The 25,273-nt window shown below is 40.2% G+C and overlaps 1 protein-coding gene across 1 annotated transcript; it reads left to right on the forward strand.

The window, feature by feature from the left end:
* The first annotated feature begins 1,443 nt into the window (after positions 1 to 1,443).
* Positions 1,444 to 20,915, forward strand: LOC114555009 (intestinal mucin-like protein). Its single transcript, XM_028577104.1, has 21 exons — positions 1,444 to 1,523; positions 1,645 to 1,718; positions 3,778 to 4,704; positions 5,691 to 5,953; positions 6,940 to 7,111; positions 9,212 to 9,459; positions 9,622 to 9,805; positions 10,801 to 11,017; positions 12,398 to 12,570; positions 12,721 to 12,790; positions 13,186 to 13,307; positions 13,427 to 13,458; positions 13,542 to 13,707; positions 15,452 to 15,547; positions 16,009 to 16,049; positions 17,009 to 17,467; positions 17,688 to 17,786; positions 18,066 to 18,194; positions 18,305 to 18,344; positions 18,495 to 18,615; positions 20,662 to 20,915. The coding sequence occupies exons 1-21, from the start codon at positions 1,444 to 1,446 to the stop codon at positions 20,861 to 20,863; spliced, it is 3,915 nt and encodes a 1,304-aa protein (XP_028432905.1). The 3' UTR covers positions 20,864 to 20,915.
* Positions 20,916 to 25,273: the final 4,358 nt, after the last annotated feature.

Below are 25,273 nucleotides of genomic sequence, written 5' to 3' on the forward strand. Positions count from 1 at the left end.
CTACAGAAACCACAACCAAATCTGCAGAAACAACAGAATCAGAAACCACAACAGCAAAGATTGCGACAACAAAACCACCTAAAGAAGTCACCACTGGCCCAGTAACAAGCTTTACCACAGCTGTTGTTGAAACCACCACCTCCGTGCCAGGTGTCACAACAACAAGCCCAGAAACAACAGTCGTAACATCAAAACCTTCTGTTGTTACCACAACTATTAAAGTACCGTCACCCACAACTACAGAAACCACAACCAAATCTGCAGAAACAACAGAATCAGAAACCACAACAGCAAAGATTGCGACAACAAAACCACCTAAAGAAATCACCACTGGCCCAGTAACAATCTCTACCACAGCTGTTGTTGAAACTACCACCTCCGTGCCAGGTGTCACAACAACAAGCCCTGAAACAACAGTCGTAACATCAAAACCTTCTGTTGTTACCACAACTATTACAGTACCCTCAACAACATCTCCAGAAACCACAACCAAATATGTAGAAACAACAATATCAGAAACCACAACAGCAAAGATTGCGACAACAAAACCACCTAAAGAAGTCACCACTGGCCCAGTAACAATCCCTACCACAGCTGTTGTTGAAACTACCACCTCCGTGCCAGGTGTCACAAAAACAAGCCCTGAAACAACAATCGTAACATCAAAACCTTCTGTTGTTACCACAACTATTAAAGTACCGTCACCCACAACTACAGAAACCACAACCAAATCTGCAGAAACAACAGAATCAGAAACCACAACAGCAAAGATTGCGACAACAAAACCACCTAAAGAAGTCACCACTGGCCCAGTAACAAGCTCTACCACAGCTGTTGTTGAAACCACCACCTCCGTGCCAGGTGTCACAACAACAAGCCCTGAAACAACAATCGTAACATCAAAACCTTCTGTTGTTACCACAACTATTAAAGTACCGTCACCCACAACTACAGAAACCACAACCAAATCTGCAGAAACAACAGAATCAGAAACCACAACAGCAAAGATTGCGACAACAAAACCACCTAAAGAAGTCACCACTGGCCCAGTAACAAGCTCTACCACAGCTGTTGTTGAAACCACCACCTCCGTGCCAGGTGTCACAACAACAAGCCCAGAAACAACAGTCGTAACATCAAAACCTTCTGTTGTTACCACAACTATTAAAGTACTGTCACCCACAACTACAGAAACCACAACAAAATCTGCAGAAACAACAGAATCAGAAACCACAACAGCAAAGATTGCGACAACAAAACCACCTAAAGAAATCACCACTGGCCCAGTAACAATCTCTACCACAGCTGTTGTTGAAACTACCACCTCCGTGCCAGGTGTCACAACAACAAGCCCTGAAACAACAGTCATAACATCAAAACCTTCTGTTGTTACCACAACTATTACAGTACCCTCAACAACATCTCCAGAAACTACAACCAAATATGTCGAAAGAACAACATCAGAAACCACAACAGCAAAGATTGCGACAACAAAACCACCTAAAGAAGTCACCACTGGCCCAGTAACAATCTCTACCACAGCTGTTGTTGAAACTACCACCTCCGTGCCAGGTGTCACAACAACAAGCCCTGAAACAACAGTCGTAACATCAAAACCTTCTGTTGTTACCACAACTATTACAGTACCCTCAACAACATCTCCAGAAACCACAACCAAATATGTCGAAACAACAACATCAGAAACCACAACAGCAAAGGTTGCGACAACAAAACCACCTAAAGAAATCACCACTGGCCCAGTAACAATCTCTACCACAGCTTTTGTTGAAACTACCACCTCCGTGCCAGGTGCCACAACAACAAGCCCTGAAACAACAGTCGTAACATCAAAACCTTCTGTTGTTACCACAACTATTAATGTACCGTCACCCACAACTACAGAAACCACAACCAAATCTGCAGAAACAACAGAATCAGAAACCACAACAGCAAAGATTGCGACAACAAAACCACCTAAAGAAGTCACCACTGGCCCAGTAACAAGCTTTACCACAGCTGTTGTTGAAACCACCACCTCCGTGCCAGGTGTCACAACAACAAGCCCAGAAACAACAGTCGTAACATCAAAACCTTCTGTTGTTACCACAACTATTAAAGTACCGTCACCCACAACTACAGAAACCACAACCAAATCTGCAGAAACAACAGAATCAGAAACCACAACAGCAAAGATTGCGACAACAAAACCACCTAAAGAAATCACCACTGGCCCAGTAACAATCTCTACCACAGCTGTTGTTGAAACTACCACCTCCGTGCCAGGTGTCACAACAACAAGCCCTGAAACAACAGTCGTAACATCAAAACCTTCTGTTGTTACCACAACTATTACAGTACCCTCAACAACATCTCCAGAAACCACAACCAAATATGTAGAAACAACAATATCAGAAACCACAACAGCAAAGATTGCGACAACAAAACCACCTAAAGAAGTCACCACTGGCCCAGTAACAATCCCTACCACAGCTGTTGTTGAAACTACCACCTTCGTGCCAGGTGTCACAAAAACAAGCCCTGAAACAACAATCGTAACATCAAAACCTTCTGTTGTTACCACAACTATTAAAGTACCGTCACCCACAACTACAGAAACCACAACCAAATCTGCAGAAACAACAGAATCAGAAACCACAACAGCAAAGATTGCGACAACAAAACCACCTAAAGAAGTCACCACTGGCCCAGTAACAAGCTCTACCACAGCTGTTGTTGAAACCACCACCTCCGTGCCAGGTGTCACAACAACAAGCCCAGAAACAACAGTCGTAACATCAAAACCTTCTGTTGTTACCACAACTATTAAAGTATCGTCACCCACAACTACTGAAACCACAACAAAATCTGCAGAAACAACAGAATCAGAAACCACAACAGCAAAGATTGCGACAACAAAACCACCTAAAGAAATCACCACTGGCCCAGTAACAATCTCTACCACAGCTGTTGTTGAAACTACCACCTCCGTGCCAGGTGTCACAACAACAAGCCCTGAAACAACAGTCGTAACATCAAAACCTTCTGTTGTTACCACAACTATTACAGTACCCTCAACAACATCTCCAGAAACCACAACCAAATATGTAGAAACAACAATATCAGAAACCACAACAGCAAAGATTGCGACAACAAAACCACCCAAAGAAGTCACCACTGGCCCAGTAACAAGCTCTACCACAGCTGTTGTTCAAACCACCACCTCCGTGCCAGGTGTCACGACAACAAGCCCTGAAACAACAGTCGTAACATCAAAACCTTCTGTTGTTACCACAACTATTACAGTACCCTCAACAACATCTCCAGAAACCACAACCAAATATGTCGAAACAACAACATCAGAAACCACAACAGCAAAGATTGCGACAACAAAACCACCTAAAGAAGTCACCACTGGCCCAGTAACAAGCTCTACCACAGCTGTTGTTCAAACCACCACCTCCGTGCCAGGTGTCACAACAACAAGCCCTGAAACAACAATCGTAACATCAAAACCTTCTGTTGTTACCACAACTATTAAAGTACCGTCACCCACAACTACAGAAACCACAACCAAATCTGCAGAAACAACAGAATCAGAAACCACAACAGCAAAGATTGCGACAACAAAACCACCTAAAGAAGTCACCACTGGCCCAGTAACAAGCTCCGCCACAGCTGTTGTTGAAACCACCACCTCCGTGCCAGGTGTCACAACAACAAGCCCTGAAACAACATTCGTAACATCAAAACCTTCTGTTGTTACCACAACTATTACAGTACCCTCAACAACATCTCAAGAAACCACAACCAAATATGTCGAAACAACAACATCAGAAACCACAACAGCAAAGATTGCGACAACAAAACCACCTAAAGAAGTCACCACTGGCCCAGTAACAAGCTCTACCACAGCTGTTGTTCAAACCACCACCTCCGTGCCAGGTGTCACAACAACAAGCCCTGAAACAACAATCGTAACATCAAAACCTTCTGTTGTTACCACAACTATTAAAGTACCGTCACCCACAACTACAGAAACCACAACCAAATCTGCAGAAACAACAGAATCAGAAACCACAACAGCAAAGATTGCGACAACAAAACCACCTAAAGAAGTCACCACTGGCCCAGTAACAAGCTCCGCCACAGCTGTTGTTGAAACCACCACCTCCGTGCCAGGTGTCACAACAACAAGCCCAGAAACAACAGTCGTAACATCAAAACCTTCTGTGGTTACCACAACTATTAAAGTACCGTCACCCACAACTACAGAAACCACAACCAAATCTGCAGAAACAACAGAATCAGAAACCACAACAGCAAAGATAGCGACAACAAAACCACCTAAAGAAGTCACCACTGGCCCAGTAACAATCTCTACCACAGCTGTTGTTGAAACTACAACCTCAGTGCCATCAACAAGCCCAGAGACAACAGTTGGTGTAGTCACAGGAACACCACAAACAACAACTGTAATTACTAAACCTCTTTTGGAAAGAACAACTATTGTGGCTTCAACTGTAACTACAGGAGCAACAGCTAAAGCTACAACTTCCATTGGCCCAATAACACAGACTCTTCCAGGCAGCACAACTGTTTACACTACCCTACCAGCCAGGACCACAGTTGTTTCTACACCATCACTGTTTACCACAACTACATTAATATGTGTGTGCATTGTCAATGGGACTTCACATTATCCTGGTAGGTGATCATTCATTTCTTAAAATGTTTACCTTAATCTTGTATTTTTCATTACCTTCTAAGCATAGAAGCTTGCAGAGATTCTTTTTGTTTTTGCTTTTTCAGATCATTATTTAATTTTTAATCATCTCATTCCAAGGTCTAAAATTAAATTAGTCCTTAGTACATTCAAGGCCTTAAGCCTAAAGTCTTTTTTTCTCTTTTGCATCAAGCTATTGTTCACACAATTCAGACATTGATTGAACAGTGAACTTCCATCCATTATCATTTGTACAATTTTGCACAGAAGCGCATTTTCATTTTGTGCAATGAATGTGTATTCAGTGTCCTACAGTAAGGTTTTTATAGACTTGTCAAAATCAGTTAAGCTTGGTTTTCATTGCTAAAACAGTTTACAACATAGCATTTCTGTAGAATCTATGGCCAACGTTAAGCAATTGCACATTTTAGTTTAGTGTTGTTTTTCTTAATGTTTTCCCATATTTTGCTATTCATGCAAACTCTGTCCAAACACTAATTGCAGTTTGTTTTTTATTCATTTTCACAAAGATATACATTTAATAGTACACACAACATTAACACACTACCCTATAACAGACATTTTCAAAAGATTAAATTATCTTCCACAAAAGAACTATTATGTAATAATTGAGCATTGGTGGAGAGCCCCTTCAGCTCCTGGCTCTAAAAACTGCGGGCGCCTCAATCTTGTGAGGTTATTGTTGTCCACGTGTGCATGACGTCAGAGCAAGTCGGGATCAAGACAGACACAAATCTCAACGGCATGCATTGGGTGGTGATAGCCGGTGATCAAATCAAAATGTTTTGGTTTAAAATCTTCAAAAAATCTGCGGTTTCATCGGAATTCTGCAGAATCAGTGTGGGCCTGCTCATTGTTATCTACTATATAGTCCTGAATTCAGAGATATTCAGGAAATGCTATTATTTGGTATACTAAACTTGTATCTCCACTCTGATTTTCACAGGTGACTTGGTGTATAATGTCACTGATGGCTTAGGATGGTGTTATGTTGCATATTGCAATGCATCTTGTAAAGTTGATCCGCAATCCAGTCTATGTCCCACAACACAACCCAGCACAACCGCACGTTCTACCACTGCAGTGATTGGCACCACTACAAAGGAAACAATTTCTTCTACCACAACTATTCCTACCTCTTCTTCCACTCCATCAACGACCCCATCTACAACTACCGCGGACTGCAATGATGTGAATCCACCAAGAAAGGTGTGATATAGATACAATTTATTTTTATTCAGGATTGTGTTTCCAAAAGACTTGCATTTTAGCATTTTATTTACCAGTAGCCGCTTAGTGTGGCCAGCAGAAAAACGCATATGTACGTACGTATAGAAGTGGATCACTCACTCAAACTCTAGCTAAACTCAGACTAAACTGTAAAACTAGACACTGCTGATCAAATATAAACCAAGATTCTATTACTGTATGGCTACTTCTCACCTAAAATGTTACATGAGTGAGTGAGTGAGTGAGTGAGTGAGTGAGTGAGTGAGTGAGTGAGTGAGTGTGTGGGTGAGTGAGTGAGTGAGTGAATGAGTGTGATTTTAAGCTTACTGTTTAACTGTAAATCAAGATTGTTATCAGCTGGCCACCATATTGATTCTGTAACATGCTCACATTACATTACCAACCAGCAGAAGCGTTTATTGGTGCGGTGCAGTGCATTCTGGTAGTTGTAGGTTTTTTACCTTTTGAGCGAAAGGACCCTCTCTGGCTATGGCCATGTAGCACCAATTTAAAAAATGCTTTCCCCATTCGACTGCCCATTTTTATGAAAATACCCTCTTTCCAGCGGTAAAATACTTCTATGAGAATGTATAGGCTATATTTTGGTGTTGTCTTATGCAGAAATCATAGATCAATTGAAACTTTTCTCTTCCCTAATACTGTAATTCCCTTAAGACCGTCTCTTCAAAACCTCTCTTTGTGTCTCTATTCCCAAACTGTCATCATGAAGGGAGGTTATAGTAGTGAATGTGATTGGCCATGATTGTCACAGCCTCTGACACGCCCACCTATAATGTATGATAATATAATCTTTCTGATCCCACCGCATATCCAAATATGCCACAGGTGCACCAGACAAGCCTGGCCACGAGTCGTGCATATTGAAAAATTTGTTGCATTACCTTTTATTATTTTACACACCCGTGGTTTCCTGTATAACTTACTACTTCTCGATATCCATCCAGAATGGACAATCATGGAAGGTCAGCAACTGCACCACAGCTACCTGCACCGATGGCAAGGTCACAGAGACAGCTACTCCCTGTCCCACAGTACAACAACCCATCTGTGCCAATGGGCGCCAAGTTGTCAAAGTCTATGATGATAACGGATGCTGCTTCCACTATGAATGTGAATGTAAGTTGAAAAAAACCTTTAAATGCAGTTTACTACTTTTGACTTTTCTATGCAGCTGAGGATCTTGACGCAACTTTTGCAAATGAATAGAAATTTCTGTATAAACTAGAAAGCACTGAGGACCAGATTTACTGTGAAAATGTGCCCTGCAGTTTTCATAGAATTTGCGGCAGCAATCTTCCCTGCGATCTGGGCAATCAGCCCTTCAAGTGCTCATTCATGCAGTTCAACTGTGACATGACAGTGACGAGATCCCCAAACTCAAAGAAATAAGGTAGTTATTTGGCCGCAGTTCAACCCTACCAGAGAAAAACGGTTAGACTATTCTCAAATTATTAATCATAAGATGATGATATTGTCAACTTTAGCCTATATCTAATTATTTATACACTAGGAGGCAATAAACAAGTTAATGAGATTTTACATTTGATTGATGGCAGAAGCGTCGTTAGGCCTTAGCGTCCCCCAGCTACAGCTTTATGAATAGCCCCGGATCTCTCTCTCAATCTTTTTTTTTTTTTTTTTTTAGTATAATAGAATAAAAAAAGCCCCAGAATGGCACATGCAAATAAAGAAAACACATATTTTCCAAGGCACTTGCAGTTCTTACATTGTTTTTGTAGAACTCATGGTAGAACTGTAACTTTTTCCAGTAGCCTATATTTTTCCCAGGCCAATAGAATGGGCAGCTACAGTACGTGCGGGGTCTGACCAACATGTTGTATTTGTTGCTATCACCTAGCAACCGTCTCTACGTGAGGACAGCTGTGAAAGGTGTAATTTTCGGAGGAATCATAGCCAAATCAGTTTAATATATTGATGCCATTAACACAAAGTTTGGGAGTACAATACTAATGATTTTTTTATCAGCAGAGCAGTCACGTAATGCACAGCAGACTATGGAGCAGGTGGATTATTATTAAATTCAATTTTATTTATAGTATCAAATCATAACACGAGTTATCTCGAGACACTTTACAGATAGAGTAGGTCTAGACCACACTCTATAATTTACAAAGCCCCAACAATTACAGTAATTCCCTCAAGAGCAAGCAGTGCGACAGTGGCGAGGAAAAACTCCCTCTTGGGAAGAAACCTCGGACAGACCCAGGCTCTTGGTAGGCAGTGTCTGACGGTGCCGGTTGGGGATGCGATGAACAGTGGCAGTAATAGTCACATTAATAATGGAACAGTGACTTAAAATGGTATAGTAGTTCATGTCATATCAGTGCGCTGCAGGGCGTTACAGGATGTAGCGTGGCCCAGCAGACCATGGATTGACGTAGGAGGAAGCAGCAGGGCACCGCAGAGCTTAGCAGGGAGTGCAGCAGGACCACGGCGACAGCTGCAACCAAGATCTTGGTAAACTCCCCAGAAGCTAGGATTAATAACAAGCATTTCTGGGACGGGATGCACACAAATGGTAATAGAAAGGGAGAGGAGAGAGCAGCTCAATGTGTCAAAGGAAGGAAATCCCCCGGCAGTCTAGAACTATAACAGCGTAACTAAGAGAGACAGGTCATAAGGAGAGGTGGCCTGTTCGGGCTTGAAACTCTCCCCTGCCGGATCGGGCTGTGCTGGCCTGCCTCCCTCTACTTTTGTTATATTATTAATTTAACGACTATGAAGAGAAGCATATGGGCCTGGTTAGGCGGACTCTGCAACTCCTCACTCCCTAACTATAAGCTTTATCAAATAGGAGAGTTTTAAGTTCATTCTTAAATGCGGTGACAGTTTTATCTTTTAAAACTTTTTATCAGTTTTAGTTTTATCTATCTTTATCTTAAATATAGTGACTTTGTAATAGCCTATAACTTTATTTATTTATCAAAATATCATCAATATCATCAATATTTTTTTATCCTCCAAATCTCAAAGAACACAGAGTTATAGTTTGATCGTCGGTCTATCCACTAAATTACATCAAAATTACTTCAGTCGTAGTGTGGCTGCTAAATCATCAACTACTAAAGTGATTCTGTAGTATTATACATTATTTATTGTCAATAAAAAAAACAAAGCTTTCTTGTTGGAGGTAATTATGTTTTCTGCCTGTTCCAGTTGTTACTTCTTCTTACAGTTGTTCTTTTTATCCTGCAGGTGTGTGCAGTGTCTGGGCTGGATCCCACTACATGACATTTGATGGAAAATCATACGATTTCAACAAGAACTGCTCTTACTACCTGGTCAAAGAGATTATTACTAAATATAACCTGACTATCATAGTAAATAACCATGACTGTGACCCTTCAGACAGCACATTCTGTCCGCAGGCTCTCACTGTTGCATACCAATCCTACACAGTAGTTTTGACTCAGTTGAATACTTCAGGATCAACATTTAATGTGGTAAGCAACTATTCAAATTGTTGAAGACATTTGTTGTTTTAGTGTTAGTATCTCACCTACTTAATTATTTTGAGAGAACTGATTTAATGTTAATCTGTCAATTAATGTGGTGTGGTGCATGGCACAGTTTTGCCTCATGTGTTTTGTCTCCTTGTCCTACAGGTGTATGTAAATCAGAAACGTATCTATCCCGCCTATACAAATTCTGTCCTACGCCTTACTAGCACCGATATGGTGATCACGTTGGAGATACCGGAGATCAACACAAAAGTGGTCTATAGGGGCTCCTCGTTCAGCATTGACCTTTCTTATTCCCTCTTTGGTGGAAACACTGAGGGACAGTGTGGTGAGTTAGCAGAACACTTGAACCTTAACCTATTGAACTAACCTATTGAACTAGTTCCTGCTATCTTTGACGTCCGTCCCTCTATCCACATTGTCCACATTGTGCACACTGGCACCAGTGACATCATGTCTGTGGATGACCCTCTCGAGATCAGGCTGAGAGAGAAAAGACCAGATCTTTAATTTTGGTTTGATATATAAACTACAATTTCATTCAAATTAAGTCATTATCTTTTTTAAAGGGTAATTATGGGGTTTTTCAACCTGGACCTTATTTTCGCATGCATTGGTGTCTAGGTTACTGATGTGAACAAAATTGAAATTGGTTTAGTATTGAGCGAGAAGGCCGTAACTGGCAACATGGCTAACTTTGGTGTGCATGGAGGATTCATTGTTAACATTTTAAATTATATGATTAATAGGACTCAAACCAGCTTAGTGTGGTTCCTTCAATGCAAATTAAATGTTCCAGTCTCTAAATGAAGTGTGTTTTACGATGATAAAATTACTATTTATTTAAATTTTTCACAGTTTAATGTTAAACAAAAAGGATCTTACTCTTTAACAAAAAGGTCGGCCTCTATAGGGATCCTTTCCATAATGCTGTCAGATAATAATCTGAGCCTGTCAGTGGTAAAACAAGCACTTTTTGTGGGTGTAAATTGAAGGTGCACAATTTTTAAAGATTGTTGTTACCATCGGCCACTTAGACACAATAACATGGGAAAATAGGGTCCAAGTTGAAAAACAACGAAGTTACCCTTTTAAGCCAAATGAGTTTGTGAAGAAAGGTACTGTACATGTTCGACAAGTCTGGACCACTTGTGAATTTTGTTTGTACCTAAGAGAAAATTGTTAAAATACCACAAATTATCTTAAGTCGCTTTTACGTCCTATTTAAGAACAACTCTTACTCTTACTCTTAACTGTTGAAACGGTGGGTTCCTGCATGAACCCCAATGCTCTGGCTTCATCCTCCTGCCTCTTTTTTTCCAGGGACCTGTGACAACTTTCAGAACAACGACTGCCGGTTTCCAAACGGTCAGGTAGAAAGCTGCTCAGAATCTGCAGGCCAGTGGCATGTCCCAGGTACACCCTGTGTCATCCCACCTACTCCTACTACTACAACCACCTCAACACCTACGACCACCTCAACACCAATACACACAAAGCCACCTTGCAAACCTGCCATTTGTGATCTCCTAACCAGCAGGTGAGGGGAACCTCAAAGTATTAAAAAATCTCTTTATTCTCTTAGGCTTGCTTTGAGGTACAATTCCACACATTGTAAAGTAAAAGCTAATTATGCACCTATCCTGTTGGCTTGCAATCACAACTGCATTAAAATTTCTGCATGATTCTATATAGAGTTAGGATATAGCTCTAACTGCACTGTAGGTCTTATGAAATTGCGTTATGACATTGCTTCTGCTCTAAAATATTCAGTTTGGGATGTGAAACAGCTCTCTGAGAATTTGTGTACTTTGTAGACACATTCTTTGAATTTTTTCATTGCCGTCAATTCAAAATAGAGCAACTTTAAATATCAGGTTGTCACTAATTGATCGATAAATTAGGTATTTTAGGATAGGAGATGCCTATAAATGTATGTTGTCTGGACAACATGGAGATGCCTGTAATTTATTTTTGACAAAGATCAATTAGTGACAACCTGATATTTAAAGTTGCTCTATTTTGAATTGACTCTTAATGGCGTAGATTAGGACACAATAAAAAAAAAAAAATTTAAATTCACTTTTTGAGATAAAATTCTGAAATTTTGCACACTAAAGTTATGATTTTTTTCAAAAAACATAAAAGATTTAGTTAGAAAGAAAGGGCAGTATTTGTTTACACTACTGTATGCAGTAAAGCCTTGTAATGCACTGTGGGTCAATTTTTTATATATCAAAAATCTGAATACTAATTTTGTGGAGAACAGTCTGGAGATAAAGTTTCCGAAGTTTGGTGTCAATAGAGCCAAAAATGTGGGAGGAGATAGGTTTAAAGGTTTTGCAGTTTTTGCAAAAAGTAGAGTGATGGACATTAAAATTGCTACTGGGTAAAAAGCAGAGGGAAGTTTATGCTCTATTTGGGGCTAAAGTTTGATATAAGTTGCAGTCTTGTAGCATGTACGGTTGATTTGTTATGAATTTGTAAAGTTTAGGATTTTAGATGGCTGCTGTAGCACCACCATGAGGACTATTAGCATAAAAGTTTGGTGAGTTTTCACGCATGGGAACATGGATTTCTTAGGAAAAATATAAAATAATATAAAAACAATAATATAATAATACTGGCAATAACATTAGGTTATAAACTTTGATACAAAGATGGCATCACACAAAAGTCTATAAAAAAAAAAAGTATTTTAAGAAGTAATTTAAAAGAAGTCACAGATTTAGCAAGCTTTATCTCCTCCGGCAGGTCGTTCCAAAGCTGAGGTGCCCAAATTAAGAAGACATGATGACGATCATTTAATTGCTTTCATCACATCTTAGATGATGTTGATATTTTTCTGGTCAATCTGGTGTATTCAAAGTCTTCTGAGAACTTTCCTGACACACTGTTCTGGCTTGTATGCTCCCTCTAGCGTTTTTGCACTATGCCACACAGTCATACCCCCAGGACCATTTGTGAAATCCTGTGTGTCTGACATTTGCAACAATGGCAATAACACCTGCTCCAGCCTTGAGGCCTATGCCACTGTCTGCTCTAATGCAGGTGTCTGTATCGACTGGAGGACTGCAACCAATGGGCAATGTGGTAAGATATATAGTCAATAGAGTATAATGCACTATTAGATAGTATGTATATAAAGATGTTGCGTGGAGTTGAAATATGGCAATTGTAAATCGCTTTGGATAAAAGCGTGAGCTAAATGACATGTAATGTAATGTAATCTCCATCTTACAGAGCACACGTGTCCAAATAACAAGGTGTACATGGCCTGTGGCCCAACTGTAGAGCCTACATGCAATGAGAGGTATGAATGTATGAATGTTAACAGTATGATGTTCTTTTTTATTATTTTAGAGATCTTAACATTTACATCTTCCCTGATTCATGTGCTCACTTTTCCACTGTCATCTAACTATGAATTGAGAACTCTGTGCGTGCGTGTGTGTCTTTCAAACAATCCATGCGCAAAAGTCGCACGCAGCACACTTTTGCCCGTTCTGAACAGGCACGTGCTCCCAACGGGCACTGCACTAGTGAATTAAATGTTTAATGTCCTTTGTGGTGGTTGTTTTGTTGTTCTCGTCATTGTGTGATAAGGATAATTATGTGTGATTTTGAGCCATGTTAAGTGACAATTCCTTAAAACATTTTACATCTTCACACCACTGTAATAACCAGTAATTCCATTTCTGACATCAGATACAACAAAAGGTTCCAGGCAGATAGCCACACAGCGACTAACTACACTCAAGAGGGTTGCTTCTGTCCTCATGACACCATCTTATTCAACACAGTCTATGACACATGTGTTACCTCCTGTGGTAAGAGGAGATCCAATAATTCCAGAATATTAATTAACTCATTGAATATTTTTTCTCAAAAGCATTATCTTGAAGCACACGTTCAAATCTACAAATACTTGTTTTTGTTTGAATTTTAGATTGTGTTGGACCTGATGGAAAACCCAAACAGGTAAAAACGTGTGCCTGTCACATATATTCATGTACACTAGCAAAGCGTGAGTGTGTCTCAACAGCTTTCTGTCTTCTAAACAGCCTGGTGACACATGGACAAGTGACTGCAACACCTGTATGTGTGACAAGGATTCCATGAGCATCCAATGTCAGCCTGTTCAGTGCCCATCAGTACAGAGCCCCAACTGCAGACCTGGCCAGCAGCTGGTCAACAAGACAGATGGCTGCTGCACTACACCTTCATGTGGTCAGTTGTAGTGGAACAGCATGTAACTTTGTTTATGCCACAACAGTCAAATCTGCCTCAGACAAAGATTAACCCAAAGGCTTTCTTTTCATGGGATTGGTGTAGAATTTTTTATCTTTTCTGCGCTTGATATTAAAATGTGATCTGCATCTGACACATGTTAATGCAGGTGTAAATATACACAGAACACTGCAAACTGAATGCTAGTAGTTTTTTTTTTAATTTGGGCAGAGCTGAGTCTACTTGTGAATATACTGAATCCTTACCGTCGCTGACTGAATCTGTGCTTTTTGCACGGAAGCTTCTCTAACCAGTGACTCTATTTTAACGATCTGAAACGCAAGTATGAAACGCAAAACGCAAGTAGCTTTGTGGGCGGATCTCGGGCGCTGTTGCTATTATACCGGCGGGATAAATAAGTCTTGCGCCCGACGCAAATCTAAAATGGGTTGGTCTGAAGTAGCTAGGTGTGGTTTGGGCGTAACTTGCAATAAACAAATCAGAGAGTCATCTCACATTCCCTTTAAGAGCAGGCGCGCTTGTTCCATGGCGGATTGCTATTATGACGGCGGATTTGCCTGGCGCACGCCAGCGGGAGCTGTCTGAGATGCGGCAAAGTAATAAATGCCCGTCTTGGCCAGGTGGCGATGTTGCTGCGGCCCCTCGGGCGCATCTCCTCAAGTCTGGAGAGGATTGCTGCAGCCATGGTGCGTGGGCCTCCAAATGCACCACCTGCACCTGTTGTGCCTCTTCCTCTTTCCCCCACTCCATCTCCGTCCACCCGCTCCATCAGAAGCACATCGCGCATTACTCCCGGACCAGATCCCGCCGTAGTTCAACATTACGTCTCCTTAAGTCCTCTAATATTTCCTCATTTATGTCATCAACACATCCATCATTCATGGAAATGTTGTGTAAAACACAACAAGCCACAAAGAATGCTGCGACTTTTTGGGGACTGTACTGTAAAGTGCCTCCTGACCTATCCAAACACCTGAAGCGCATTTTCAGTAATAGTTTCCTTTGTAATTATGTATGGTTTGCAAAAATGGGAACTGCTGCGTCCGTTTAGATGAGAGAAGTGTATGTGCGTTGTGCACACGCTACATTCTGGCCAAAAATGCGCCCCTAAAATAGCATATGAATAACGCGCTACTGACTTTAAACTAGCGCCACTGACTTTTGACTTTGTTTTCTGAAACTGCAAAATACACCAAGTAACGTTTGCGCCGGAACACGCCTCCTCTTTTCACTGAACCGCCCCCTTGCAGCGCAAAGACGTTCCCTATTTTACCGACGTGCGTCTGTGGAGGGAAAAGTCCGATGTGCGTCGGGTGCAAAATAGGAATGATACATGATACGGTGTACAAAGGCAATTGCGCTGAGTGCAAGATAGGGCCCATTGAGTTACAGGTCGCATGTAAATACCAGTTGGAGATTGGGTCTTACTTTACTATTTAATTGTTCTCAACTACTGTTTAAGTGAGAACCTACCACTGTATATACGGTATGTCATACAATAGCATTCAGGACAGGCTTTGAGGTATTTCAGTCAGGTGTTGATCTGTGTAATAGCGGTGCATGAAAAAGAGAGCCTCAGTCTCAGCAGAGTCTCCCACTAACTTGCAGTTAATCTAAACAAGCAGAACTTCCTTTATGGTTCTGTAAGTTATTTTCATCAAAGACAAATTTAGGCTATTTTTGACATTCATATATTATCATCCCATTATTTTGTCCCCAACAGAGTGCAATGTAAACCTGTGTCCTGCTCCTATCACCTGCCCGCTGGGCTTCCAACTTGACGTCACCAACAGCACCTGCTGCCAATCCTATGAGTGTGGTATGCGACTCTATCAACATTATAACATTATCTGCTGGTGTACAATATGTAACGCAGAACGTTATGTCCTGAAGAACTCAGTAAGCTTGTAAGAGATTTTTGATAAAGAACTCTACAACAACTGAAAAATATCAGACAAATAAACAGAATCTGGCATTCCTGTTTTTACCAATGAAAAGAAATGTAAAATATAGCTGAAAGCAGCAATAAAAAAGCTTTTGAATGTGGATGGATTCTTAGGTTTTACATTGTCAAATATGTAAGCTACAATATATTTATCTTCACTTCAACTAAGCACTTGTTCACTGTCTTATCTAAATTACACACAATAGAAGATCAATATCATTGTTTCTGTGCTTTCAGTACAGATATTAGCCTAGTGCAGCACACATCTACAGTATATTACTAATCTAATAAAGTAGTGTCAGTGTTAACCTCATGTCTCTTTTTTATTTTTGCAGTTCCTAAAGGTGTATGTGTCTATGACATGACCGAGTACAAGGTAAGGACACAGTCCAAACTCCAGATATCTAATAACAATCTGTCGAAGTTCAGGTACAACATTATAAGGATTCCACACTTACTTATTATGAATGAACAAGAGTTGTAAGCATGAGGTCGTATGGGTGTGCAGGTAACTTATTCATTGGACAGCTTGGACAGTCATTCTGTGTCAGCAGTGCAACATGAACCTAAGTGGGGAAATCAAAACAGACTTTATTCCTTTGACTTTACAGTGCCTTATACATTATTTTACCTTACAAAGACATAGATAGTTAGGAGCATTAGTAGTCAAGACTGACGGACAGGTAGAAACAGGACGAGAATTATAATAGTTGCTGTCAAATAACAAAAAAAAAACAGATGAGTACAGCACAACACACCCTTCTGATTTAAACCCTTTTCATTTCTGGTGTATGAGGGGAAATTTCAGTACTAATCTCAGTACTTTCATGTCACATACTTCCTGTATCACAGTGCTGTGGTTTGTGCGTTTACAACACAAACAGAGGTATGTATTTGTTCATCCACACCAAATGACGCTTTCACACCATACTTAAACTTTAGGTGCAGAAACAGCTCCAAAATCACTATCACTAATCCAATTAGACTCCAAATAAACACTACTTCTAGCGTGTATAGAGCCAACATATTTTCACATGTAAATGGGTAAATTAAGTTTTTATTTAAACTAAACCAGAGTGGTGATTGTTTTGTTTTTTAATTTTTCATTGCACTTACAATTTATTGAAGCTTGTTTTGCTGCTGCTGACTGCAGCAGTCTTGCTTAATACTGGACCAATTTGGAAGATTGTTGTTCAGTCACTTCAACACAAAAGAATTGGAAAATAGGGTCCAGGTTGAAAAAAAATAAAGTTACCCTTTAAGTACAAGTGTGAAAGCTTCCTTTTTAAATACTGAATTGATGTTTAAAATAAATGGTTGATTTGTATTCTATAGCCTGGTGCCAATATACCAACACCAGAAACACCATCAGTACCACCATTAGAAGCACCATCAACAGCACCATCAGGAACAACAGCAGCCCCATCAGGAGCGGGACAACCATCAGGAACAACAGCAGCCCCATCAGGAGCAGGACAACCATCAGGAACAACAGCAGCCCCATCAGGAGCAGGACAACAATCAGGAACAACAGCAGCCCCATCAGGAGCGGGACAACCATCAGGAACAACAGCAGCCCCATCAGGAGTGGGACAACCATCAGGAAGTACAACAGCCCCATCAGGAGCGGGACAGCCATCAGGAACAACAACAGCACCATCGGGCCCTATATCAGAGAAGTCTTTTATTCCTGGGGGCTGCCAGGAATGTTATTGTGGCCCCAAAATGGATCCCATCACAAAGCTCAACATCATTACCTGCAAACCCATTGTCTGCAACACAAAGTGCTCTGAAGTAAGTTTGGGACACATTCACTCAGAGGCAACATTCTTTGGTGTGTGTGTGTGTGTGTGTGTGTGTGTATATATATATATATATATATATATGTGTGTGTGTGTTCACGCACACATGTATATATGTATGTATGTATGTATATATGTATGTATGTGTATATATAATGCTTTATCCATTGAAATGTTTTACAAAGCAAGAGTTTTTTTCTCACTGTCTCCAGGGTTATGAATATCAGACTGTACCTGACAAGTGCTGCGGGAAGTGTGTTCCAAAGAGCTGTAGTGTCAGCACACCTAACAACACAATCATTATCATTGAGGTCAGTACTGCAGCTTTGTGAGTGTTTCTTCACATTTGTAATCACTAGGAATATGAACAAAGAGATTTTCACTGTATTACTTATTTCAGAAAATTAAGTTGTTTACGTTTGAAATGAAACTAAATACTTTTGATGGTATAAGTTCTTGGTAGACTTTTTCTACTACAGAAATAAGTTGTGTTGCTATGTTAAAGAATACAAAATGATTTCTTTGTTAACTTTGTTATAATAACTGTTGTTGAATATCTGACTTAACTTTTGCTCTTTCTGTTGGTACAGGTCGGCAACACTTTTGTACCTGCAAATGACAAGTGTGTGCAATATACCTGTGAGAAGATCAATGGACAGCCTGTTACCAAGGAAACCAAGAGCACTTGTCCACCCTTTAACCCCTTGGACTGTGAACCTGTGAGTTTATCCAAACCTAACACTATCTTAACCCCCCACACACACACACACACACACACACACACACACACACACAACCGTCTAACTCACATGACGTGTGTATCCTCCAGGGCACCGAGACAACTGACGAGAATGGATGCTGCAAAACATGTAAGTTAGTAAAGTCACAGTATTTACTGCAGATAGTAGCTACTAAATCTAAAATCATGAATTGGTTTTAAGAATAGGAAGTTGGCTTTGGAGGACAAATCTGTCTAGCATGTGCCATTGTTTGAGCTTAACAGTTGCTGTGTGTTCCAGGCAAGCTGCGGAGCATCTGTGAGGTCCAGAGAAAACAGACGTTCATCAAGGTAAACAACTGTAAGAGCACGCAGCTGGTCAACGTGACGTCCTGCGGGGGACACTGTGGCAGCTCGTCCATGTAAGTCTATTAAGTTCAACTTCAGTGGCAAAACCACTATGATTTGAAGCTCAGTTTGAAGCCACCTTTCACACAAAAAAGTTTGTGTGAAAGGTGGCTGTCAGCAGTGGCTGCCTCACAGCAATATGCCTGCTTCAGCACTGTGCACTCCTTAGAGGCAGGGCTGGTAACTATTTCCAATATACACGTTTTTTTATATATGAAATGGTCCTCACACCCCAACAGCAATAAATAATTTATGGGCTCTTTAAAATGGAGCAAAAAAGATCATGTCATCTATAGCTGCTGTAATCCAATAGACAGTACTGGTGTTGCCTGTCAGAGTACATTAATGATGGCACTGCCTGATACCCACTGCAGGCCCTAATGATAAGTCAAAATATAATTTAATATGAATACTTCTGGTTGTCATTTCACTCTTAATTTTACTTTGCTAGATAATTAAACTACTAGGGCCTAGTTTTTTCCTTGCTAACTGCGTATGCCCCACAGTGGCCTCGTACATAAGAAATTGTCATATGATGACTCCATGAAGACTCCAGAGACTGTTGATTTTCACTCCATGCTGATTTATTTGTTACATTTTAACAAACAAACCAAGCTGTCGCAGATACATCAACTGACCACAGGCGATAGTCAATCGTATAGACAACTGAACCTAAGTTTCATGTGACTCTCTTCTTATATAGCGTTTTGGGCGGTGTCAGTTGAACACATTTATGTCCACAATTACCTCATGTTTGTTACATCTTTAGATGGACCTGTGTCCTTATTTATAAAACTGTGCGTAGATTCTATTCTGAAAGATTTTGTGCGCAAAAAAGTCAGAATTTTCGTACCCAAAAACAATATTCTGATTTATTTCCTCCGCTGCACGGTGTGGGAGGATCCCCTGCCTCTCCCCGTTGCTGGCAGCCCCTTGCCGGGCGCCGCGACCGGCTCTGCGTCGGTTTAGCAAGAACGGGATTGTTGGCTTCAGGAAAACAAAAACTGGGTTAGGTTCGGAAAACGGTTAGGTTCGGAAAACGGGCATACCATCGGAGTTCACTAAAACCTTGGGAGCATTACGCACGATCACACGTGTGGTCAAAAGGTTGCGGAAAACTGGGAAAATTTGTACGCATGGAAATTCTTTATAAATCCCGACTATTGCAAGGAATGTTGCGACGACAAATTTCACCCTGCTTCATGCAACTTTTTCTTGCGTAACAGGTTTTATAAATGAGGCCCCTGAACTGGTGATATTTTTACTTCTAACAGTCCTCTCATCTTCCTTTTCTTGAATACGCCTGGGTCGTTGTGACCCAGACAGTTCTTTGTCGGCTAGCTACTAACGTACATACTAGTCAACAGATGGTGTACAATTCACTTTATTTCATCCTGGAGAGTATGGCTACTAACCGTCCTGGTTTACCACAGCGGTCATATCAAACGATTATATTTCTACTGGATTATATAACTAATTAATTATATTAGCTTCAGCATGGCATAGGAGATACTAGACATGTCAAAAGACCTTAATCATTTTGGTGTCACTGATCATATTACCTTGGAACATAGCAATGCACAAGTGAGGTTTAATAGTTTTATACAGATCATATCTCAGCTTTACTTCAAAGAGAAAACTTCTCAGCTCACTAACAGGAAACATCTTGCTAGGCTAGATTGCAAGGTTATATTTGTCTGATTTCTTGATTATAATTGAATATATGACAGACATTATAAGACAAAACAATATCTAATTAAATATTTAAAAAATAAAAGTTCCACAGCTTCCATATTAACTAGCACATTTTACTGCCCTGATTTGAAAGTTTTGTCACTCCTGTTAGGAGAATGTTGCTGTAGGAGACTAATTAGCAACAAGCATCATGTCAGCACAATACTAAATTTAAGAGGATGTTACAGCTGGATTTTGACCCAAGACACACCTATAAAACAGGGTCACGGATAAAAACCCTTTATGTTCAACTCATTGGCTGTTGAAGGAACTACTGTAATCAGTGGAGGATAAGAGCTGTTTTCTCTTTGTCTGTGTGTGTGCAGATATTCTGCAGCAGCTAATGAGATGATACATCAGTGTGAGTGTTGCCAAGAGGCCACGACCAGTCAGAAGCAGGTGGAGCTGGCCTGTGGCGACGGCTCCAAGGTCCAGCACAGCTACATCGTGGTGGAGACGTGCCACTGCAGCAAAGCAGAGTGCGTGGCGGGAACAACTTCCAAACAACAGCGCCGCAGGAGACGCTGATCAACTACTTACTAATTCTTGTCAGGTTTTATTTATAGCTTAACGTGCTCTTTTTCAGTGTCACAACATACTACTGTGATGTAAACTTTCTTAATTTTAAGGAATTCTCAGATGATAATTAATAAAATATTTCTGCAATATGAACACTGGAATGGATACTTTATTCTTGATCCATGTGGAATAATTAATTGAATAATTAACATTTTGAAGTCTTCTATGAGGAAAACTGTTGCTTAAACTGACGTAGGTTTTGCTTTTTGCATGTCCATGACTTTTTGCTGTTTCTGTGTGATGCTATGCCCAGGTTATTCAAGTTCCTGTCCAGTGTATGTGGGGTTTTTTTGCGCTCCATGGAATTTGAGTATGATGGAGGAGTGTGTCCTTAATCAATCTAAACATTACCAAATTATTAATTACACTGCCTGTGTTTACTGCAGAGCAAATCTATTATGTAATACCTTACTACTTACTTTTGTTGTAAATACAACATTTAAAACTAATAACGGCTTGTTTTTCATACTTAAAATGTTATGGTAATTTAAAAAATAGGAAACGAGGGCCACAGACTGAATTGTGATTTTCATATTTGTGTAATCAGGAAGTTGCTGACCTATTTGTGTCTTGCACTTGACAAACTTGCAGCAAACACACTTCAGTAATGGCGCTACTGGATTTAATTATATATATATATATATATATATATATATATATATATATATATATATATATATATATATATATATATGGGCTGTCAGCATTAACGCGTTAATCGTGATGCGATTAAGGGCCAAATAACACGTAAATTATTTTACACTTCACTCGGCTTCGCGTCGTGCCTAACTATTTTTACCCTAACCGCACCTTTACTTATCATAAAGCTGCAATACTTCCTCGTAACACATCCTGCTGCTGCAAGCATGATGGAGAAAGCAGCAACACAATTCTGAATGGCGCTTTTTATTTTCCAAAACTCCCGGACGGCTTGTAGACAAGTCGAAAGCCAAATGCACATTGTGTAAAGCAGAATTAAAATATCACCGAAGCACGTCAAGCTTGGAGCTACCATCTACGAGCTAAGCATAGTACAGTTAACGTGACTAAGGTTGATGCTCAGGCAAAGCACTATTTTGGAGAGTACTGCTGAAACCAAATCCCAAAAAATTACTAAAGCTCTTGCAAAATGGCTGGCAACTAACTGCAGACCTGTCAGCATCGTAGAAGACTCAGGTCTTAAAGAAGTACTACGGTTGGCATGTTCTTATACATTGCCGTCGAGGGGGACAGTAGTTTCGCGCACACAGCCTGTACTCCACGGAGAAAGCAGGCCAACTGGAACTGCTGCCAAGTGCAAATGCGGTCTCATTAACCGGTGATCACTGGACGTCAGTGAGTAATCAAAATGATTTAGAAGTTACTGCACACTGTATTGACTCTGGTAAGGATAGGGATTTTTAGTTTTACATGCCATTGATCAAGAAAGAAAAATTCACATCATTACAAAAGCACCCACACACTCTCCCATCACAGTACTTCTATACCGGTTCTGGACTGGTGGGGAGCTTAAGTGTCACGGTTTCAGAGGATGCAGAGACGGACAGGCAGTGGGAGTTTTGAGGATTTAATAAACAAATAAAGTCCATACTAACAAAAGGTGTCCCGAGAACAGAAGGCAAATCCAAAAATAGGCACAAGCAGCATCACAAAAACAGGAACAGGCAAAATACAGAACAGTGACAAGCAATCCACTGACAAGGACAAACGAGGAACACCGAACAGCAAACAATAATCCAACAAGAGACAAAGACAGAACAGAGACTAATTACACAGGGTAATGAGAAAACAAGCAACAGGTGACACTAGGCTGGGGAACAGGTGAAACACATTAGGGCTGGGAGAACAATCAAAAAAGGCGGGAAAACAAGACAAGAAGAAAAACCAGAGACTTCAAAATAAAACAGGAAACATACAACCATGACTAAGAATCCAAAAAATAAGAAGTGGTAGTGATAACTACAAAAATAAAAATAGAATAAATAAAGTAGGTAAACATACAGCAGGGAGTAAAATAGACAATAACAGCTGTAAAATTAATACATTTGTCTGCTCCATATGTACCTTTCCTCATTCATAAACTTTTCCTGCAAATAATATCCTATGGTGGGGTGATAATAACTGTGATGGCAAATCAACAACACAAATGGTAATTATAGATTAAGTAAGATAGTTGATGTATAACTCTATTTGCTAAAACAAAGAAATAAAACTGAACCAGATGAGTGGAGTCAAAAACTAGGGGGATTTTTCACATTACCCAGAATCTTGCCTTAAAATTTTATAAAGATTGTCCAGGTTTTCCAGTAGCTCTCAAACTTATCTTGTTCAAGCCTGAGAGTGAAGGTTAGCTTCTCCATTATAAAAACATCCTGAACCACTTTGATCCAGTCCTCGATTGTCTTTTACCAACCATTTCCTTGTGATTGCTTTCTTGCTCGCTAGTAATAAGATATTATATGTGGCGGCACGAGAGCTGCCAAAACCAAACACCGACAACACCAGAATGTGGCGGCACGAGAGCTGACAAAACCAAACACCGACAACACCCCCCTGGGAATTTCGCCCAGAGAATTAGTTTGAATCACTACTTGTAATGCTATCAGTATAATTTTTAAGGACACACAGGTCAGTTTACAAAAGGCGCCAAAGACGAGGTTCAACTTTCAAAAAGAATACATTTTATTTCAATAAAGAATCAATAAATTTAAAAACAATCAATTTAAAAACACATTCACACCAAAAGGGGGGGGGGAATAATAATTAGGGCTGAGGCTTACCAGTGGTAACCTGACTCCGCCAGATGGATTGCTTCGCATTTGCTCGGCATATCCATCTGGGAACTTTCCGTTGGAGAACTTTTGGGAAGGGGCGGAATACTGGTTATTTGATTGGATGAACCATCTGTCTATCACCTATGTTGGTGATAGACAGATGGTTGATAGACGGGCCAAATCAACAAATCAGATTCACGAAGCGTATGAAAATACAACCACAAGCCCGCACCTGCTGCTGCAGGCAAAGCATAGCTCCTAAGCTCAGCATGCATGCAACATGTCAGTAAAGGATATTTGCCATTTGTGTAACGAGAATTTAGGAATAAAAGGCACCATTTCAGGTTCCCGCACCATATTCCAAAAGAAAGATCCAAGAGAAAAAAATATAATAATGATAATACTGGTTAGCTGATTGGATAAACCATCGGTCTATCACCACCTAACCCACCTCAAAACCAACGCTGATTGGCCCGGTCGTATGGCTAACGGCTCCAAATTTTCTCTGCCTCAACATGCCAGACTGATCTGCGAGTGGAAAACTGGAGCTTGCGAGATCAGGACGGTCTCACAAGGCTATACCAGTGGAGGGGGAGAAGGGAAAGAGGGCGGTAAAGGATTCCAGGGAAAGTCACCCGTGAACACGCAAACAAAAACAGTGAACACAGCAAATGAAAACGGGGAGACACACAGCACACAGGAAAGGGGATACCACCACCCGGACACCAACACCAACACCACCACCTTCGGCTCTCAGCAACTAAAAATGGGGGGAGAAATGGGAAATACACAATTAAAGGGGTTCACTCCCCAACAATAGAGTCAAATCAATATTGAAAATAAAAAGAGCAAACTGAAAGAAATTAACACAAGATTAACTCCAAATAAACCCAAAAGGTAACTCCTACCACATTTAGCCCACATACCGTTCAAGCAGAGTTTGAGTCGATCCGGAGGGAAGACGCTCCGAGAATGCAACGTGCACAGACAGCTATCAGTGCAACTCGCTTTGCATTACTTTGTTATGATGAACCTGCCAGCCGAAGATCTACAAACGTTTGATACACAGTAAAATAACGGCCGCGAATGATGAGTGCAGAGGCAGCCAAACTATGGGATTATTTTTGTGCCTTTAATTCCAAGCAAAACTTCTCAAGTATCAACCAAAAAACACTAACTCAAGCAAAAAAAGTGTCACCTCAAAGATAAAACTTAAAACTTGCAAACAAAACATTTGTGTAGTTGTAAACTATTGGTCTAACACTTTATAATAATTAATACATTAATTAGCATTAGTTAATGCATTAATAAGCATTAACTAACCGTTATTAAGGGTTGAATAAATTGTCTAATAAACATTTATTAACAATCCTCATGTTAACTAAGGTATTAATTGATGCATTATTTACCATTAGTTGATGCCTTAACTAACTGTTAATCACAGTTAACTAAGGTATCTATTTCACCATTAGTTAATGCAGTAATAAGCCCTGACTATTAAAAACAGTTAATTAAGGTATCTATTATATCATTAGTCAATGCAGTAACAAGCCTTGACTAACTGTTAATAACAGGTCTAAGGTGT

Source organism: Perca flavescens, chromosome 1 (genome assembly GCF_004354835.1).
Source record: "Perca flavescens isolate YP-PL-M2 chromosome 1, PFLA_1.0, whole genome shotgun sequence".
Classification (NCBI taxonomy): Eukaryota; Metazoa; Chordata; class Actinopteri; order Perciformes; family Percidae; genus Perca; species Perca flavescens.

Excerpts from the sequence above, each read along its gene's own strand:
- LOC114555009 (XM_028577104.1), top strand. The coding sequence starts at position 1,444 with ATGTCGAAAGAACAACATCAGAAACCACAACAGCAAAGATTGCGACAA. Across the intron at positions 4,705-5,690 it reads TGGGACTTCACATTATCCTG|GTGACTTGGTGTATAATGTC; the intron begins GTAGGTGATCAT and ends TGATTTTCACAG. Across the intron at positions 15,548-16,008 it reads CTGCCAATCCTATGAGTGTG|TTCCTAAAGGTGTATGTGTC; the intron begins GTATGCGACTCT and ends TTATTTTTGCAG.